The sequence below is a fragment of the Gracilinanus agilis genome, chromosome 2 (assembly GCF_016433145.1).
Source record: "Gracilinanus agilis isolate LMUSP501 chromosome 2, AgileGrace, whole genome shotgun sequence".
Classification (NCBI taxonomy): Eukaryota; Metazoa; Chordata; class Mammalia; order Didelphimorphia; family Didelphidae; genus Gracilinanus; species Gracilinanus agilis.
The window spans coordinates 59,474,250-59,495,670 of NC_058131.1; the positions used below are offsets into that span (position 1 = coordinate 59,474,250).

Consider the following 21,421-nt stretch of genomic DNA (forward strand, 5'->3'; position numbering starts at 1 on the left):
CTTGAAAATCCTCCTCTGTGGCCAACAAGTTGTTGATGGGCCTTTTAGCTAACCCATAGTTAGTCCATCGCCAAGCTCATTCTTAGAACCTTTACAGTATGGCCTAACCTTTGAGAACTCAGAGTCATCTCCATTCCAGGAGGAAGCATTGCAGGAAGCCTTTAGTAGAGATTCAGTAGTTTATGTTTGTTTTTTAAAAGATAGTTCTAAATAGTTATTTCTCTTTAAAAAAAAAAAGAATGACATGACCTAGGATAATGTGTACTCATTTTTATGGATTTCTTTGCTATTCTGTTTCCTTTGTAGGGTATGGGAGGTCAATTTGAACATTTTGGGCTTTGGATTGATTCTGATTTTGGGAAAGGACACAGCAAAGCAAATCCAAGATGTTCTACTTACAATAGTCCTCAACTATCAGCCAATGAAAACTTTCATTTGGAAGCCTTAGAGGTATGGGCACTTGGGAGTTTCGTGCCTACCAGGGTAAGTAATCAAAATACTCTAAATGTGTAGCTATTGTCTTGAACATATAGCCATTGCTCTGTGTCATTGGTCTTAGTCTTCTCTTCTTCCCCCCAATATGTCTTCTTAAATTAAAGGGATAAATTACTTTAAGTATCATAATAGAGATGGTTGGATCCTAGGTTTTAGAGCTAGGAATGTTCTTGGGGGATCATTAAACACCTTCATTTGAAGAAATGCTGACCTAGAGCAGTAAATAACATGTCCCAAGGCACACAGGCCTGAACAATGGCTCTTCAACTTTTCTATTAGGCCTTACTGCCTTTTTAACTGCTTTTCAGCCTTTTTGTGGCCTCTGCTCAGCTCATGCTACTACAGATTGGCAAGTTATAACACCAGTTGTTTGGTGGAGATAGATTAAGTAGTCCTATAGTTAGAAGGTGGCAGAATCAGAGTGAAGGTCTTCCTGACTCCAAGGCTAGTCTGTTGACTTTTGGGAAGATACCTTTTATTTAGGCATATTTGATTTAGGAGGCTACCTCTTGACCTAGCTCTGTAAATTTACTTCTTTCTCTCCCCTAGCCTTCATTAGCTTTTTGGAATATAAATATAGAATCTTATTAAGTATTTTCCAATTACATGGAAAAATTGTTATTAAAAACATTTTTGGAAATTTTGAGCTTCAGATTCTCTCCCTTCCTCTTGTCCATCTTCCTTCCTTAAGCAAGCAGTTTGATCTGTTATACATGTAAAGTTATGCAAAACACTTCCACACTAGCCATGCGGCAAAAGAAAACACAAACCAAATAAAATAGCAAACGTAAAGTTAAAAAAGTCTGCATTCAAAGTTTATAACTTTTCTCTCTGGAGGCAGATAGCATTGTCTTGGATCATAGTCTTGCTCAGAGTAGCTAAGTCTTTCACAGTTGATCATCTTTGCTATTATTCTGTCCAATGTTGTCCTGGTTCTGTTCACTTTGCATGAGTTCATATAAGTCTTCCCAGGTTTTTCTGAAACCCTCCTTTCCCCCATTTCTTATAGCACAATAGCATTCTATCACAATCATATACTACAACTTCTTCAGTCATTCCCCAATTGATAGGCATCCCCTCAGTTTCCATTCTTTGCCACTACAAAAAGAGCTGCTAAAAACATTTTTATACAAATAGGTCCTTTTCCTTTTTTTTTTTTTACAGATCTAGAAGTGGTATTGCTAGGTTAAAGAGTATACAGTTTTCTAGCCCTTTGGGCATAGTTCCAAATTATTCTCCAGAATGATTGGACTAGTTCACTATTCTACCACCAGTGCATTAGTGTCCCAATTTTTCCCTTCCATCATGTGTCATTTTCCTTTTCTATCATGTTAGAAAATCTGATAGATGTGAGATGGTACCTCAGACTTGTTTTAATTTGCATTTCTTTAATCAATAGTGATCTAGAGCATTTTTTTAATGTGGCTATTATAGCTTTGGTTTTTTTTTTTTCTGAAAACTACCTGTTAATGTCCTTTATTTGTTATCTCCTGGACAGTGGCTTGTATTTTTATTAAGTTGGCTCAGTTCTCTATATGTTTGAGAAATGAGGTCTTTATTAGAGGTCTTTGTACTGAATATTTTTTTCCATTTTCCTCTTTTCTTTCCAATATTGGCTGCATTCGTTTTATTTGTTCAAAAGCTTTTCATGTAATTGAAATTATCTGTTTTATTTTCTGTAATCTTCATCTCTGATTGGGTCATAAACCTTCCTGTTATTCATAGATTGACATACATTTTTCCATGGGCTCTTAATTTATTTATGGTATCACCTTGTATGTCTAAATCAGTTATTCATTTTGACTGTCTCTTGGTCTATGCCTAGTTCCTACCAAACCACTTTCCAGTTTTCCTAACAGTTTTTATCAGATATTGAGTTCCTACTCCAAAAGCTTGGATCTTTGGCCTCTTCTTTCCTTAATCTGATTTTCATGGATAGGTTCCATTTGTCACTTTAGTATGTGCAGCCTCATTTCTATTTGGATGAAAGAAGCAAAGGTTTACAAAAACATTCAATTAAGCAGATTTTCAGATGGACAGCCCTCTTTAACTTCATTTTCACGAGGTCTGGGCAGTCTGGCTTTTGTAGCTGCCCTCTGATTATAAGCATCAGTATGGCATGCCTGCAAGTTAGAGGAGAGAGAGCCTTCCGCCTCAGTCTGTGATGTGAGCAGGAAAGGAGGAGGACGAGGCTGCAAGGCAGCCTCCCACCTAAGGAATCTAGCAGAAGGGGCCCTCCGAGGCCATCCAGTTCAGCCCCTTCTATTTTACACCTCTGTGAAGTGACTTGCCCAAGAGCCTGTGGCTGTCGGGCTGAGAGCAATCCCCTGGCAGAGCTGTGATTCTAACTTAGTGTTCCCCAAAAAAGTTCAGCACTTTTTCCAGCAGATTCCCCCTTTCAACCAGGAGGGCAAGAATAGGGTCTCTTGGCAGGAGATCTAACCATGATGGACTTTCTGTGAAAACTCAAAGCTAGGTTTTTAATAATGACTTATTGTGCTGTCCTTCCGACTCAAAGAGGACCAGCGATACCTGAGGGTGCAGTGTGGCCCCTGAGCATGCTTCCTGGAGCCACAGGAGAGGTGGAAACCAAAGGTGGCTTGACAAGCCCTTTCACTAGTGGTGTTAGCCCTCCCTCAAAACCCCATATACCCGGGGGCAGCTGGGTAGCTCAGTGGATTGAGAGCCAGGCCTAGAGACGGGAGGTCCTGAGTTCAGATCCGGCCTCAGCCACTTTCCAGCTGTGTGACCCTGGGCAAGTCACTTGACCCCCATTGCCTACCCTTATCACTCTTCCACCTATGAGTCAATGCACAGAAGTTAAGGGTTTAAAATAAATTTTAAAAAAAACCATATACCCCACTTATTTAAAATGTTATTAGGTCTTATAAATTACCATTATTTTCATTTAGATATTTATCAGAATTGTCTGATTATTTATAATTACAAAAATTTTTTAAATGTTATTAGAATAAGGGGGGCAGTGATGTGGCTCAATGAATTGAGAGCCAGGCCTAGAGACGAGAGGTCCCAGGTTCAAATCTGGCCTATGTGACCCTGGGCCAGTCACTTAACCCCCTTGCCCAGCTCTTGCCACTGTTTTGTCTTGGAACCCATATATAGTATTGATTTTAAGAGTGGAAGATAAGGATTATTAAAAAATGTTATTAGAATAAAAAGGGAAAATATTATTTAGTCCAACTTCTTTCTTTATAGAAATTATATATATATATGTATATTTCAAATTTATGGAAATAAGCATATTTTAACAAGGCCAAGAATTAATTTACATTGGCTTTTGCCTGTTCTAAGCTGTTCATCACATGTATTCTTATGTTGCTGTTGTAAACCTTTTTCTTCCTCTGCTTTTTCCTTAGTTATCCAAAAAGAGGAGTGTTCTGGATCCTGAAAAGGATGTGCACACCCTGTTAGAAATGATTGGGAAAAGACATTACTCTGATATACGAAGAAGAAGGTCAAATTTAGAAGAGGATTCAGAGGATTAAGGTGCGATTCTCAGCTACATATTAAGGACCGGGTCTGGTGGTCATCCTTTGTCTTCAACTTTATCTTTTGCTTTGTTTTGTTTGATTTTTAAATCCTCATTTTCTGTCTTACAATCAATACTCAATATCAATTCCAAGGCAGAAGAATGGTGAGGGTTGAGTGATGGGCCCTTGCCCAGGGCCTCACACATCCAGCACAAATATCTGAGGCCAAATTTGAACACGGGACCTCCAGTTTCTAGGCCTGGCTCTTGATTCTTTGAGCCACCTAGCTGCCTTTTTTTTTTCTTTGAGAAAAATCATTACTGGGTATATTTTATTAGTGCCAGATGGGGATGCATGCATGTTCCTGGGGTCTAGGCTGTAGGGGAGAGGACCAGGGACCCTTACACTCCAAATACCAGATCAGAAGATCAAATCCAGGGGAGACACCAACTGTTTCCCACCTATTGGGGAGACACAAGCAAAGTCCAGACCCAGGTATGAAGGGAGGTCAGAGTTTGGGGAGGATCTCCCAGTAGGATGGCACTCAGGCCCTCAAAAATGGGCAGGCCCTTTGAGGTGCCAGGGAGAGGGCTTCCCACGTCAGAAGAGAGATCCTCAGGATGGTACCCTGCCCAGAGTGGGGAATCTTCTTGGGCATTCTGCATTCGTTCACTCTTGTGGGTGCCATTACAGCACAGAGGTTTCTGGGTTGCCTTGTAAGTACAAAGAGACACTGTATGGCTTATGTAATGAAGAACTTTCCATTGGTGCCATATCTAGCTTCAGATAACTGTCTAGAATGGCAGAAGGTCAGTCTGGATGAGTAAAATGATACCCTTTGTGTCTCCTCTTTTTCAGAAATGTCTCAGAGATCTTAATTATTCAAGTAATTAGGGAAAGTGCTCTCAGAAGTGGGCTATATTTAAGTGTCTAAAATAAATCCATAGAGGCTAATAAGCTTTTGATATTTCAGCCAGCATATTTGCCATCAGTCCAAACTTTCTGACATTGGATGAGCATAGCACACACCGTTTGCATTTCTTGTTGCTTTGCTCAGGGATAAGGTCAAGATAGTTGATGTTAGTTACCCCAAAAAATGTTCTAGAAGCTCCTTCAGCCTCTGCAACTGAGCTTTAGCTACTCAGAGACATAGAAAATTATAGAAAAAATATTAAAAACTATGTAGAAAATCCATATGGAAAGGGAGCCAACTTTTGTTTCCATAGATAGCAATAGCATATTAGGCATATTTTAACAAGCTTGTTATTTAATGTGTTTCCTCATTTTCCAAATGGAAAAACCAAAGCCTAGAGAAGGGCAGAGCCAATCGGGGGGAAATACAATATTGTAATAAACTGGTAATGGAGACATATTTGTAGAACAATGTGGTGCCTCTGTCCTGTGACTCACAAAACGTGAAATTATCCTATTGCAGAGGGTCTGTTTTCTATTCCAGCTGAATCATTTACTTACTTCCCTGAGTTGGGCTTAGGTGTACCTTACAGACCCTAGACATGATTGCACAGAGGTCTGTGTTCTTGAATCGTGATGTCTACCTTTCACCTGTCCAAATTAAAAATATACAAGGGTCAAAGGATATGAATAGGCAGCTTTCTGAGGAAGAAATTAGAGAAATACAAATTAGAACAACTATAAAGTTTTACCTCTTACCCATCAGAGTGACAAAGTTGACGGGGGAAGAAAAATGATCTAGAGAGGTTATAGGAAAACTGGTTTACAAACTGAAAATTATAGAATATGAATGTGATGGAATACTATTACCTTGTAAGGGATGATGCAAGGGACAGTTTCAAAGAAATCTGGGAAGACTTGTGTGAACTAATGCAGAGTAAAGTGGGGAGAACCAGGAGAACAGTGGACATTGTGAAGGGGTCTTTTAGAAAGTGGCCATTTGGAAAGACTTGGAGACTCAGATCAGTGACCAACTCCCAATGTAAAGACTCTTGGTGAAGCACCATGATCACCCCCTCAGGGGCATTGGCCTCAAGAGGGAAGATTTCTTTTGGGATGTGGCTAATGCTAGAATTTGTTTTGCTTCAGTACATGTTCATAATGGGTTCTGTTCTTGTTTCTCAATGGGGGAAACTGGGCGGGAGAGAGAATTTGGAGATGAAAATAAAATTGAATTAAAAAAAGGATTTATGGAGATATTTTCAAAAGCTGTAGGTAGACTTCAAGTTCCATGATTGCCTAAACCATTATGGCTAAACATAGATCTCCTTACTCTAGACCCATTCTGCCACGTAGCAATGAATTATTTCATGATTGTATTTTGATTTGTGTTGACAATATATAATCCATTCCTCTCCAGGCAGAAGGCTTTAGAAACCAATCACCAGTCTTGGGGATAGAAGGATATGCTTGAGTCCAATGAGAAGATGTTCTTTGAAAGCAATGAGGGAGACAGAGGTGCAAGTGAAACTAAATTATTTCTGCTATAAACAAGGTTTTTATCAGCACACAAAGTATCTTGCTTAACTTTGATATTTTCTATAAATTCTTAAAAACCCTTACCTTCTGCCTTAAAATTGATACTAAGTTTTGGTTTTAAGGCAGAAGAGCAGCAAGCTAAGCAAATGAGTTTAAGTGACTTGCCCAGGGTCACATAGCTAGGAAGTATCTGAGACCAGATTTGAGCCCAAGACCTCCTTTCTCCAAGCCTGTCTTCTCTATCTACTGAGCCATTTAGCTGTCCCTATAAATTATTCTAAGTCAGATATTTGCATATGAAAATTTAAAGAATTGGGGGCAGCTAGATAACATAGTAGATAGAGTGCCAGGCCTGAAATAAGTAGGACTGGGGTTCAAATCTGGCCTCAGAATCTTCCTAGCTGTGTGACCTTGGGCAAATCACTTAACCTCATTTGCCTAGCCTTTGCTTGCCCTTCTGTCTTAGAGTTGTTACTAAGATAAAAATAAGGATTTTTTTTTAAAAAAGAAAATTAAAAGGATTCAATTCTTACTCTTTGATTAAGATATCTTTTGGTTAATAATGTGTGCAGATCCCCTCAGTATTTTCAATTATACAATTAAATGGCATTATAGAATGAGTAAAATGTTTTCAGTTTACTATTTTTTTAAAACCCTTATCTTCCATCTAAGAATCAATACTGTGTATTGGTTCTAAGGCAGAAGAGTGGTAAGGACTAGGCAATGGGGGTTAAGTGACTAGCACAGGGTCACACAATAGATCCTAACCTAGGACTTCCTGTCTCTAGGCCTGGCTTTTAATCCACTGGGCCACCCAGGTGCCCCCTTCTGTATACTATTAAACATCGTTCTTCCCTTCTACCTACAAACATTCCTGTGTCTCTCTCATCCTTAAAAACTTAAAAACTCTCATCCTTAAAAACTCCTCACTTAATTCGACTATTCCAGATAGCTCTTTCTCTGCTTTCTCTTTTTCTAGCTCTCTTCCCCTTCATGACTAAACTGGAGAAAGCCATTTACATTCAGTGTCCATATTTCCTCTGTCTTCTCTTCTAAATCCTATCCATTCTGGTTTCCAGCCTCATCATCATTCAACAGAAACAGCTCTTTTCATACCACTGATCTCTTAAATGCCAAGTCTAATGGCTTTTTCTCCATTCTGATTCTTCTTGACTTCTTGTTAGCATCTTACCCCGCCAGCTACCATCTCTTACTATTTTCCCTCTTTAATTCTTCATGACACGGCTTTTTCCCTCATTCTTCTATGTGAGTCTTTTCTGCTGCTACTTCTTCTAAGTCACACTGTCTCACTGTAGATAGCTCTATTCTAGGTCTCCTCTAAACTTTCTCCCTTGGTAATCTCATCAGCTCCTAATCAATAATGATTTCTAGGTAGATAATTCCCAGATCTATAGATATAGCCCCAGCTCTCTGAGCCAGTGATATCTCTACCTGTTGAAATGCAGAACTGGAGGGCCAACAGACATCTCAAATTCAACATGTCCAAAACAGAACTTTTCCCTCCTAAATCCAGCCTTATCATTCCTACATTTCTCTACTATTATCAAAGGCACCACTATCATCTGAGCTCTCAGGCCTGGGATAACCTTAATGCCATCCTCTCCTCCTCTCACCTCACATACTGATTAGTCCGTTGCCAAGTCTTCCTTAGCAGATAGACTATACCATGTCTCTAATAATAATTGAGTTGTAGTTAGCACTTTAAGGTTTATAAAGGGCTTTCCTCATAGTAGCCCTGGAATAAATATTAATATCGTAAACACTCTTATTTCCCATTTTACTACTAATGAAAGTGAGATAAAACGACACAAGATTATGTAGCTAATAAATGGGAATTGAGCTAAAAATCTAGTGTTTGGAATCCTAGTGCCTTTTTCAGTATTCAGATCTTATTCTCTTTCTGGCTGTAAAAATCGCCTTCATTTTAACTACCTTTTAACAGGGACCTAGATGTTCAGGCTAGTAATTAACAGTGCTGTCTGAAGAATGAGAATTTAGGCCAAGATGGTGAATTAAAGGCAACTATTTCTAATATTTGCCTTCAAACAATTTTAAAATAACATCTCAAACCAAATTTTGGAACATTAAAGTCAACAAAAGGTTGGGGTTGAGACATTTTTCCAGTCTAAGAAAACTTAAGAGGTTGGCAGAAGTCTGTAACACCAGATTGGAGGCCTAGCCAGAGCTCACACAAGTTGTGGTGGCAAGAGGAGCCACAAAGACAACAGCAGCAGCTTCGGGAGCTCTTAATCTAGAGCCTGGAAGGGGTTCAGAAAGAGATTGCAAGGAACTCTGTTGGCAATGGATACACCTGAAACTGAATGGCGGCAACAAAAATCCACTGAAGAGAAAAACTTCTTAAAAAGTAGAAATGGAGGGCAGCTGGGTAGCTCAGTGGATTGAGAGCCAGGCCTAGAGACAGGGGGTCCTAGGTTCAAATCTGGCCTCAGCCACTTCTCAGCTGTGTGACCCTGGGCAAGTCACTTGACCCCCATTGCCTACCCTTACCACTCTTCTGCCTTGGAGCCAATACACATTATTGACTCCAAGATAGAAGGTAAGGGTTTAAAAAAAAAAGTAGAAATGGTCAAATGGAAAACCAGGCACAAAAATCCATTGAAGAAAAGAACTTCTTTAAAAGCAAAATTGGCCAAATAGAAAAATAATTACAAAAGCTCACTGAAGAAAATGATTCCTCAAATATTAGAGTTGGGCAAGAGGAAGCTAATGACTCCATAAGACACCAAGAAACAATTTTTTAAAAGACAAAAGAATGGGAAGAAAAAAGAACATATAAAATGGCTCATTAGAAAATCAGTTAAACTGGAGGAGAGATAATTTAAGAATTATTGGATTACCTGAAAGCTATGATAGAAAGAAAGAGCCTAGATACATTTCAATAAATTATCAAGGAAAACTTCCCTGATAGCTTAGATGCAGAAAGCAAAGTAGAAATTAAAAGAATTCAAGAATAACCTCCTGAAAGAGATCTCCAAATGAATATTCCCAGGAATATTATAGCCAAATCCCAGAGCTTCCTAGGTCAAAGAGAAAATTCTTTAAGTAGCTAGAAAGAAACTACTTAAATATCATGGAGCCACAGTTAGAATCACATAAGATTTAGAGATTGCCATATTAAAGGAATGGTGAAGGTCTTGCAATATGATATTCTTGAAGGCAAAGGAAATAGGAGTCATCTGCCTAGCAAAACTGAGTGTAATCCTTCAGGGGAAAGGAAAAAAAAGGAGGAAGGAAGGAAGGAGTGGAAAAAACTGGGTAAAACAGGACTCGAATTTACAAGTCCTAGATCCTAGAAGTTCAGACTGTCTTAGGTAAGAAAACATACTAGGGTATTTATCACTTAGAATGTCTTTTTAAAGGGCAATCATATATTACTTACTAAGCTAAGTGAATCAATTTAGTATTTTTAGATAATCATTAGACCTCTCCCCTTTTGTTTTCATGTTTATTGAGCTCAGGATGCTTCCTGGTTTATTGACAATGCAATATTGATTTTCAGAAATGGATAAGTGGTCCAGTGTTTCAGTTATAGGTGACTATGATCTATTACAATCCTTTCTAACTTTAAAAATTTTAAACCTACCTGTCACATACATTTTGTTGTCATTCATTTGTTTTAGTCACATCCAAACTCTTCATGACCCTATTTGGGTTTTCTTGGCAAAGAAAGAAAACTGGAGTGGTTTGCTCATTTTCTAGATGAGGCAGATAGGATCAAATGACCTGCTTGGGGTCACACAGCTATTAAGTGTATGAAGCCCCATTTTAATTTAATTCAGGTACTCCTGACTCCAGGGCCACCACTCTCTCCATAGCACCAGCTAGCTCCAGCTTCACATACATACTTGAGCCCAGTTCATCTTCACAACCTCTCTGTGAAGCAAGCAGAGCAAAAGTTCTACTCCATGTATGACAAATGAAGAACTAAGTCGGAGAAGTTCAATGTCCTTCCCAAGATTACACAGGTAGTAAGTGGAAACAATAAAGGATAGGTGTGTGGACTTGGAGTCTAGAATTCTTTCTGCTACATTTTACTTTCTAATGAATCTACTAATACATATCAGATCTAAAGGAATATATTTTGACCTCCTGAAACCAGTCTAAAAATTTGAATTATTCATTAGAAAGATGCTCTTGTTCTGTTTAATATATTTTATTAATAAAAGCCACCGTACTTTAATAAATAAATAGTATGAGATTTCTCTGTCAGGCAAAGCACTGGTGCCCAGAATGATAGCCCTTACATATAAAGAGTAACACATTGTGAAAACAGAGCCTTTTCCTGATGTAGTTTGGAACTATCCAGGGGAAAATGTCGATAATGGTAGATTTTTCAAAGAAGAATCAGGCTTGACAGCTGAATGGGGTCATCAGCATATGTGATATTGTTATCAAAAAATGACTTTGTGTGTGCATCTCTGAAAAAAATAGGAGGTCACAGTTTCAGCAAAAATATACACTATTTATAAAAATGTTACATTGTTTGGAACCCATTATATTACTTCATGGTGAGTCTTGACTATCTCAGTTCTGCAGCAGTATTTTTCCCATAGTTTGATGAGCTCTGATAGAATGAACACAGATGAGGCCAAGCCCATTAAAAACAACAAGTCTGCCAAGAAGTAAAAAAAAGAAAAAAATCATGAATTACACATTTTGGAGACAATTGCAAAAAACTTTTCACTATTCACAGGAACTATCTGCCCTAGTCCTTATAAAGGGTCACTAGTAATTTGTATTAAAATTCAGTGACAATTCATCTCTTCCCCACCTTTTTCATGACTTCTTCATGAAAAACAACCAGGAGAACATTTCCCACTCCTTAGCTATACGACTTTCGTACACGTAGTGGAAAGTGCACTGAAATTGGACTCCATGGAGTCATTGATTTGTCACTAATCCCATTTATATGACCATTTGGATTCCTCTTCTATAAAATGAGGTGATTGGATTAGATAATTGCTAAGGGTCCCTTCTAATTTCATCTATGATCCTTCTGCAGCATTTGGCATTACTGACCTCTTCTGGAGATTCTTCTCTAGGTGTTTGGGATGCTGCTCTTTCTTGGTTCTTGTACCCATCTGACCCCTCCTCAGTCATCTTTGTTCATCATCCTTATCAAACCTAACTGTGTATAGTCTAAGGTTTTGTCTTGGACCCTTTTCACAATCTGTACTGTTTATTTGGTGACTTCATTAGATCCTACTATTTTAATTATTCATGCAGTTGACACCTAGATGGCTCTAACCACCTCCAGTCTCTCTCCTGAGCTCTAGTCCTAAAACTCCCAATTATGTGTTCTCATTATGTTCAAAACACAAGGCATGAGTCTCAATCCACACATCTCCTGAACTTTTTTTTACCCTGAGAGCACCACCACCACCTTTTTCTAGTCACCCAGATCATAATCTCCGTATTATCTTTCTTTCCCCCATATTTCCAATTAGTTGCCAAATCTTATCTCTTCTCCCTATTCACCACCAGGCCCTCATTACCTCTTGCCAGAGCCTCCTACTTGACCTCTCTGCCCCCAAGTTTTCCCCTCTAATCCATCCCTCACACAGCTTAATGCAGATCTCTTTCTTACTCAGAATAATCAAATATAGATTCTTCTATTTAGCATTTAAAGCCCTTCATATCATTGCCCCAACCTACCTTTCCAGTCTTATAATACACATATTTGTATGTATGTATATACAAATGTATATATGTGTGTGTGTGTACACTCACTATCCCCTTCATGCACACTTTTAAGTTTTTCTGCTACTAGACAAATCTCAAGATTTTCTTGTGATTTACCCAACTCTCATTCAATAAAGCCAGCTTTTCTGCTGTTTCACATATGTAATTCATCTCCTGTTTGCATGCCTTTATACAGGCTTCCTCCATTTTGAAAAATATTCCTTCCTTGTCTCTACCTCTCAGAATGAGATTTTATCTTTTTTTAACTCAAGGCATGTACCACCTCCTAAGAAGGCTTTCCTACCCACCCGACCTACGACCTACATTGCTCATGCCATCCCTCCCAACACCATTTGGTATTTATTTTGTTTGTACCTCTCTATGTACATATTATCTCTCCCAGTAGAACATTAGCTCCTTAAGGGATTGGCTCATTTTTGTTTTTGTAATTCTAGCAAAATTCTTTTTTGCTTAATAAACGTGCTTTTTGATTGACTGAAACTATATATCTGGTCCTAGTTGTTCTCCAGACTCTTGGAATATACACCAGGATTGAATCCTAGAAGCCCAGAGTTGGCAGGGACCTTGAAAGTCCATCCAAACTCTCTGCCTTCAGGACAACGGAGAGGCTCAGATCTAGTATCTTCTTGGAAAACTAGGAAGAGACTCACCGCTAGTACCCATTCTAGGGCTTTATCCAGGAGCAGCCGAGTATCTACCATAGGCTTGAAGTCAGGAAGATCTGAGTTCAGATTTACTCTCAGACATTTAACTAGTGTTGTGATCTTAGGCTTAACAAATGAGGCTGTTTGCTTCAGTTTTTTAAAATGGGGATAGTGATAGCACCTACCTTCTAGGGTTGTGAGAATCAAAATAATTGTAAAGTGTTTAAACCGGTGCCTGGGCACACAGTAGGCATCATGTAAATGCCATTTGTTATAATCATTGTTGTTGGCACCTTGTCATTGTTGTCATTGATCAGTCTGGTAGTCAGGAACAGTTTTCTTTGGTTCACCCAATACCCTTCTTAACTGTCCTATTTCCTAACATTATATTGACTTTGACCAGCGATATTATCAACTCACCATCCTGTTTATTTTCCACCATTTTCCTCATAACTTGCTGACTTACCTAGTGCTCCCAAATTCTCAGTCTGGAAGATTTTCTGCAGGGGTGGAATGTAGATGACAGCCAGCTGCCCCAGAATCGATCCTAGCACTGAATATAGAAACATGCGGTTTCTGAAAAACCCAATCTCAAATATCAGCTTTGTCTGTGGGGAACAAGGAGAAAACCCAGCAATGTTTTTCATTTTGTCAGCCAAAAGTGAAATGGTTATCACTGAAAACGTGCCTCTTTGAAACCATGTAGCGGCTCTTAGGAGCTGTGGAGTTGTAAGGAACCAGAGCAATCATTTCATTGTTTCCCTTATTTTACATATGGGGGGGGCAGGTCGTTTGAATGCCTTTCCCAACAATTGTACACCCAGGTAGGTATCTAGCTCAGCTCTTCTGATGACTACTTTCTGCTCTCCCACTGTCGCTTGCTAAACCACACTGTTGACTTTGGGGTGCAACAAATTTATTGCTTGTCTACAAAAAAAATATTCAAAAATGCTTCTCATTCTATAGCTGAAACAATCAAAGGCAACAACTGTCTCACCTGAGAACGACATGTCAAGGCATTGAAAAGATCAAAAAATACAAAACAAGTGAATGTCATCGTCGTCGTTCTTGGAGTGATTTCCTTTCCATCAGGAATCTGGTAAAATGTATGGAAAAAGGAATGTTACAAGAGAGGAAAAATTATTAGCCTTGCAGCAATTCATTAATGGAAGAGTCCATCAGAATATTCCTGGATAAGGATGAAGAGAGAGAGAGATTTTCCCCTCCTCCTGCTCCTGAGTTATCTCAGTGCACAAAGATTTGAATGACTAGTTCAAATACACAATGACGCCCTAAAATTGACAGACAAAAGATGGAAAATCACTGGAATCAGATGAAGTAGATTTTTGAGCTATGAAGGAACTCCTGAGTGATAGCATGGTCCTGTTAGCCAAAATATACAACTTGTATATATTAGCCACTGAGCTAATAAACTGGAAGATGGCTATTATGCCCACCCACTCCAATTAAAAAAGCACAGAGATTCTGAAAATGAAAAGTTATTAAAGAACAGAACCACTGAATCTATTGCTTGAGGCCAGATTTGAACCCAGGACCTCCTGGCCCTCAACCTGACTCTCTATATACTGAGCCACCTAGCTGCCCCCTCCCCAGTATTTGTTTTTTTAATTGAAGCACCCTTGATAGGAAACCGATTTAGAGACAGAGGGAGCAAATCTTAGAGCAGCCCATGACTCTGCCAAAGGCAACAAAGCTGTAGAACAGGAACAAACCCAGCTGGAACCACTCCATACTCCACACAGATTCTCACACAGCATCGGAACCCTGGGCTACAGGGAAGCAGAGGGGGAACTGGAACCACAGTGAAGAAGCCTGCTCACTCCCCTTGGGTGGCAGAATGCCTGGAGTGCCAGAGCCCAAGGTTGGGAACAGCAGAGTGGGGACCAGCCCAGTCCACAAAGCACTGGACGAACTGGTGCTGAATATAGTTGGATGAAACAGCTGCAGACCCCAGAGCAAGCCAGCAGGACCACCTTATTGGCCAACACACTGTGAGGAACAAGGCTAGCCAGTCCTACCCCAAATACCAGAGAAGAGTACTGTGCAAGCTTGGAGCAGTTGTATCCTCTACCCCAGGAACAGGGAAGAACCTCAACAGATAAGACAGTGGGACGGGGGGGTGACAATTAGAAAAATGAGCAAAAGACAAAAAAAAAATTATTCATCTCTGACCTTAGAAAGTTACTTTAGTGACAGCGAAGAACAAAATACAAACTCAGAAGAGGACCACAATGTCATTCCCCCCAAACAAACAAACGAACATGTAAAGCCTTAAAGGAAAGTGTGAAAGGATATCAGGCCTCAAAAGAATCCCTGGAAGAACTTGAAAATAAGTTTAAAAAAACCAGATGAGAATTGACAGAAAAACTCAACAGGTGGGGAAAAAATTCACTTTAGAAAACAACTTTCTAAGGAATAAATAGAATTGACCAAATGGAAATGGAGAGGGAAGGGGAAGACCACTAAAGACAACAAGTCTTTAAAGAATAGGAGACAGAGGGAGCAAGGACTTCTTTAGATGGAGAAAATGCAAGCAAGTGGGTTCTCAAAGGAGCCAATATTCATCTGTCTGTCTATATAGCTCTATATTTTTTTGTATTGATCTTGAAAAGGAAGTTTAGTAAAGACTCCGGGTCTACTAGTAACACTGAGCAATTCTAAGTTGCAAAAGACCAAATATTAAAAAGCTTAAATGTATGCATGTTTAGGTGATGCCCTTCAACCTAAACTGTGCTTAGAAGAGAATAGAGGAGGGACAGCAAGGTGGCTCAGTGGATAGACATCCAAGGCTGGAGATCAGGTCCTAGTGTCAAATCTGGCCTCAAATGCATCCTAGATTTGTGACTCTGGACAAGTCACTTCACCCCCATTGCCTAGCTCTTCTGCCTTGGAACTGACATTTAGTTATTGATTCTAAGACAGAAAGTAAAGGGTTTTTTAAAATTTTGTTTTGTTTTTAAAGTAAGAGTATAGAGGAGAATGGGTTCAGGTCCAGGAAGTGATCTAGGTATCATTGTAGACTGTTTCTTGTAAATAGTTGTCCAATGTATTGCTACACTCAAAGTTTAAAAAAAATGGCAAGCATAATAAGGGTAATATTGGAAATAGAAGATATCATTTTGCCCTCGGGCAGAACCTTGGTGTATTGGAATCTCATGTGCCCTGTGTACTTCTGATCATTGCAACTCAAGAGACGATGAATCTGGAGAAGCTTGAGAGGAGTAATTAAAATGGTGGAGAGGATGGGAAAAATTCTGGGTATGGACACATGGAAAAGATTAAGACACTTCTGTCTGGACACATGAAAACTAAGAGAAGATGTGATCAAGATTTATAGTTATGAATGGTTTGAGTAAGGAGGTAATGGACTCATTTCCCAGAACACTAGATCAAAGATAACATTTACCCAAACTTTCTTGGACCCTTTAGCAAGGTAATAGATGACAAGTCAAAGAACTCACCATTTTACACAACAGATAATAACAAACTTAAGAGACTCATTACTTCAAAGGTAGAAAAGGCTGGGATTTAAAAAGCAATTATAAAAAGTTTAAGTGGAGATATTTACAGATCTATTCATGCCGGATTCCTAAGAGAAACTGGGATATAAAGAACATGACTAATCTCTTGAGTCCTTCAGTCTAAAAGTCCACCTTCAGCAGGAAACCTTTCCTGACCCTCCCTGCCTTCCCCAAATGCTAGCACCTTCCCACTATTGATCATTTTTTAATTTTCCCAGCATTTAGTTAGTTTGTATATATAGTTGTTTTCATATTGTTTCTTCCATTAAACTGGGAGTTCCTTGAGGGCAGGGGCTATCTTTTGCCTTTCTTTTTATCTCCAAATCTTGGCACTATGCCTTGCTCATTACATGTGCTTAATAAATGCCTGTTTGACTATCTTAAAGAGGAATATACATTCTCTAAATGTCTGTGAAAGCAAATGGGGTAAGTCTCTTCTTTACCTCTTTCCAGAAAATAAAAAGCGTTCCACTGATGATAATGATGGCAGATATTAGAATTTTCAAGATGAGTGCTTTACTGAGAATTGTATCTTTAACACTCCTAGGGGGAAGCTTCAGGGCATCCTTGTCAACTGGTTCCACTCCCAAACTGTTAAAGGGAAAAAAATACTTAGAAATACTAGCCAGTAAAAAGAAATGTAGAACATGGATTCATTTATCAAACACTTATGAGCCTCTTCACATCACTGTGGTTGGTGGCCAGGAGTGAGATACAAGGCTAAAGAAGACTGTCAGTCTTCCCCTTAAGGAATTTACTGAAAACTGGAAGGGCTTGAGGCATCGTGGTATTTCTTATATGGTGCACTGGCCAGAGAGTCAGGAGATCCAAGTTCTCCATTTGGTACAGGAAGGAAACTTAGAGACTAGACAGGTCAACTTCTTCATTTTAATCCTGGGGAAACTGAGGTCCATTAAGAGTCTATTTGGACCTTGGGCAAATCCCTTGGCCTCGCTTGATTATGTTATTTTAATATATAATGATAATTTAAATTTAAAATGATTAAGTTATTGTAAATTAAATTTATTAAGTATAAATTTCAGTAAATTTATAAATTTTAAGTTTATATTTTAATTATTTATGAATTTTATATAAATATATTATTACTTTAACTTCAGATAGGAATTATTATTTTACAACTTAAAGCATTTATTTTCAAAGCTAATTTTATGAGTTTATTCATAAGACCTTGCAGACTTTCTCACCTTTGAGCTGGCGGTCCATCCATGATAATGTTGATCCAGAGAATCTGCATTGCATTGAGCGGGTTGGGTAAATTCAATACTGTGGACAGAGTAATCAGGCTTAAAGCTGAAATGCTCCTGTGAAACAAAACCAGCAGAGAGTGGCAAAGTATAAATAGCTGCTTCCATGGGGAGAAAAAAGGCCAATTGAAGTGCAAATCCATACTCACGTGCTGAGCTGAAACCGAACGAAATTTTTTATGTTATAAAAAATGCCTTTTCCTTCCTCTACGGCATTCCTGGAAGAATAAGAAAGAGCAAATGAACAAGATGCTTTGTATCTCAAATATATTTACCAGCTGATATTCTGCATTCTAGTTAGATGTGTTGATGCCTTTAGTCCCTCTAACAAGTCTTATAAACTCCACTGAGGCAGAGAATGAGGTTTATCTAGGCTGTTATCTTCCAAATCACCTAAAACAAGTGCTTTCCTGGAGTGAGGAAGACTCGAGTTCAAATCTTGCCTCAGGATCTGGAGCAAGCCACTTTGCCTCTGTCTGCCTCAGTTTCCTCATCTGTAAAATGTGGATGATAATCCACAAGGTGGTTGTGAGGATGATAAGGACTAAACCAATACATAATCTTGGTTCTAAGACAGAGGATAAAGGCTTTAAAAAAAAAGTATCTTTGTCTTCTGAAGCTCCTCGGCTTCATCGGAGCTGAGGCTCGGTCAGCACAATGAAGCTTACTGCAGTCGGATGTTTCGAGAGACTCTCTGGGGAAGAGGTCCTATTCCAGAACCCTTTACCTTGCAAAGGAAACATGGTGGTATGTCAGCGCAGACTCCCAATCTGTCTCTGTATTTGAATATTTTTAAACATTTCAGCAGTAATTAACTCTGGGAATCCTCTCTTAGGGATCCTACTTTTTTTTTTGGAAACTTTAAAAAATTGGGGTCTAATATCATGCTGTCACATCATGAATCTCACATAAATAATAAGAAATTGTAACATAGTATAAGTGCTTTACAGTTTACAAAGTGCCTTTGCATTCTTTTTATTCCTTGATCACATTTTAGAGGCAGAAAAGTTATGAGAAAAAAAAAATCAATGGACTTTTGTCAGAATATCTAGATCTCCCCCTTTAGGAATGGCCATCCAGGGTGTGTTATCAGCTTCTCTATGCCTTAATTTCCTCATTTGCAAAATGGAAATAACTGCAAACCTCACAAGGGTAATGGTAGAGATAGTGGTTTATTTGTTTGTTTTTTTAAACTTTTACCTTCTGTCCTAGAATAGGTTTCAAGGCAGAAGAGCAGTAAAGGCTAGGCAATGGGGGTTAAGTGACTTGCCCAGGGTCACACAGCTAGGAAGTGTCTGAGGCCAGTTCTGAACCCAGAACCTCCCCACTCCAGGCCTGTCTATCCACTGAGCCACTTAGCTGCTCCAAGATCATGTTTTAAAGACTAAACTATACTATGAAAAGTGAGTTTTTATTACCATACTGTACCTCACAAGTTCCCAGTGAGGTAGGCCTGGCAGCTGATATCATCCCCAAATTACAGATGAGGAAATAGACACTCTAAAGAAATGATTTGCCTAAAGCCAAATGGCTAGAGCCAGAACTCTTAGACAATTCCCCCTTTTCTATTTCAGAAGAAGTTACCTTAGACGTGTAGGAAAGGGGTTTTTGCTAATAACTAAAAACCCTTGAAACGTAACTCACATTATAGTGGAGAAGTCGTCATCTACCAATATCATATTGGCAGCTTCCTTACTGACGTCTGTCCCCGTCTGCCCCATGGCGATCCCGATGTCAGCAGATTTCAGGGCCACAGCATCATTGACACCATCCCCCGTCATCCCCACGACAGCCCCAGATTCCTGCAGAGCCTTGGGGAGAACAGAGAGCAATCAACATCCACTCCCATCCCCTGAACCGGCATACTTTTTAGTCCTTTGCAATCTAAACTTACTAGTGTTTAAAAAAAAAATACCAGGGGCAGCTGGGTAGCTCAGTGGATTGAGAGCCAGGCCTAGAGACGGGAGGTCCTAGGTTCAAATCCGGCCTCAGACACTTCCCAGCCGTGTGACCCTGGGCAAGTCACTTGACCCCCATTGCCCACCCTTACCACTCTTCCACCTATAAGTCAATACACAGAAGTTAAGGGTTTAAAATAAAAAAAAAAATACCATGTGCTTGACAGTAGAGAGATTGACTAAATTTTTACCATCAACTTTTTTTCCCCCACCATCAAATGAGTTAACATAATTTCTTTGTGGAATAAACCATCTTAATAGAAAATATATTTTTAGAAATAATTTCATAAATATAATTTTTAAATATATAAATAAACAGGCTCACTAAATGTCCTTCAAAGATCCATACTTTCACAAAATGGTACTCATTTCCTATACAGCTTAGTCAATGGGAGGCAACTGGGTGGCCCAGTGGATGGAGAGCCAGACCTAGAGATGGGAGGTCCTGGGTTCAAATCAAGCCTCAGACATTTCCTAGCTGTGTGACCCTGGACAAGTCACTTAACTCCCATTGCCTAGCCCTCACTGCTCTTTTGCCTTGGAACCAATGCACAGTATTGATTCTAAGATGAAAGGTAAAAGTTTTTTAAAAAAAACAACCAACTTAGTTGATGGCTTTCATAAACAACCATGGCTGGAAGTATAATCTCCCTGAAATCAACATGCTGGTCATCTCTCTTCTCTGCTGATTGTAAGCAATATATCGATCAATATATTTTGTACTGCAGTGATCAATATCTGTGGCATATCCCCAACAGAATCTTGAGTTACATGAAGGCAGGTGCTGTGTGAGTTATAATCCCACCCAATTCTTGGCCCTGTACTGGACCTCCTTGTTCAGGGCATACCTTTATTATTTTGAGTTTGTGCTTTGGGCTTGTCCTGAAAAATATTGACACCTGAGTAACAAAGGGGAAAAAAGAGAAAGAGAGTCATGACTCTGAAAAGAAGTCCCAATTGCCAGCGGCTTCCCCGCTTTCCTCCCACCCCACCCCGACAATCCCATACACACAGCCACAGAAAAAGGGTTATTACCTTTCTGACTCTGGCTGAGAGCTCAGGCTTCTCCAGGTTCTCCACCTCTTCTCCCGACATGGCTTTTAATTTCCCATTGCACAGGCCAATGTTTCTGCCTTTAAACAAAAATCGGTCTGAGTGACGTGCTCTCTGGACTGGTCCTACCAAGAGTTTGATGAGCCTCCTTTGGGCCTTCACCTAGATCCTTCCCTCATTGTCTCTACCACCCCACTAGACATTTTCTGAATTCAAGCTCAGCTTCATTACAGGCAGCTGATGGAAGACAGATTTTTTTTTTTTTAAACAACCTTTAGAGTCACCCATAATAGACTTTTATGTTAAAATTTTCTTCTGGAAAGCACATGAGGCATTCTGTCATACTGATGCCCATCTTCACTATTTCCAGGGAGCTGAATGTGATTTTCTAGAAAATCACAGAATATTAGAGCTGGAATAGGCCTTACAGATCATCTCATCTTCTAGTCTGAAGGACAAAACACTTTATATATTCAGTATGTGGCCACAGGGTTTCTGAAGCTAGACAAGCTTATCTTCTTTGGGGAATATTTTCTTTCTTTTTTTTTTTTCTAAATATTTTCTAGATATTTTATTTTATTTTGGAGATGGGTTGCTGCTTATTTTTTTTAATTTGGAAAATTTCATTTAATTAATTAAGAATATTTTTACATGGTTACAGGCAAGATTCGTGTTCTTTCCCTCCTTTGGGGATATTTTCATTCCTCCCATAGAGCAATATCCTAGAGATTCATGATGTTAAGGCTTAATTTTGGAGACATTGCTTATTTACATCTG

The 21,421-nt window shown here is 39.1% G+C and overlaps 2 protein-coding genes across 2 annotated transcripts in view; one reads left to right on the forward strand and one right to left on the reverse strand.

Moving 5' to 3' along the window:
• The window catches only part of MEAK7 (MTOR associated protein, eak-7 homolog), a 31,680-nt gene extending 27,679 nt beyond the window's left edge, over positions 1 to 4,001 (forward strand). The window contains exons 7-8 of the mRNA XM_044659406.1: positions 307 to 483; positions 3,873 to 4,001. Coding sequence (XP_044515341.1) covers positions 307 to 483; positions 3,873 to 4,001 — 306 coding nt within the window. The remainder of the gene's footprint in view (positions 1 to 306; positions 484 to 3,872) is intronic.
• A 6,816-nt stretch (positions 4,002 to 10,817) lies between these two features.
• ATP2C2 (ATPase secretory pathway Ca2+ transporting 2) overlaps positions 10,818 to 21,421 on the reverse strand; it is a 113,741-nt gene continuing 103,137 nt past the window's right edge. Inside the window, exons 12-20 of the mRNA XM_044659408.1 lie at positions 20,627 to 20,724; positions 20,440 to 20,490; positions 19,278 to 19,444; positions 17,783 to 17,851; positions 17,574 to 17,690; positions 16,812 to 16,959; positions 13,824 to 13,922; positions 13,293 to 13,434; positions 10,818 to 11,091 (exon numbers count right to left, since the gene is read on the reverse strand). Of these exons, the coding sequence (XP_044515343.1) occupies positions 10,973 to 11,091; positions 13,293 to 13,434; positions 13,824 to 13,922; positions 16,812 to 16,959; positions 17,574 to 17,690; positions 17,783 to 17,851; positions 19,278 to 19,444; positions 20,440 to 20,490; positions 20,627 to 20,724 (1,010 nt within the window). The 3' untranslated portion in view covers positions 10,818 to 10,972. The remainder of the gene's footprint in view (positions 11,092 to 13,292; positions 13,435 to 13,823; positions 13,923 to 16,811; positions 16,960 to 17,573; positions 17,691 to 17,782; positions 17,852 to 19,277; positions 19,445 to 20,439; positions 20,491 to 20,626; positions 20,725 to 21,421) is intronic.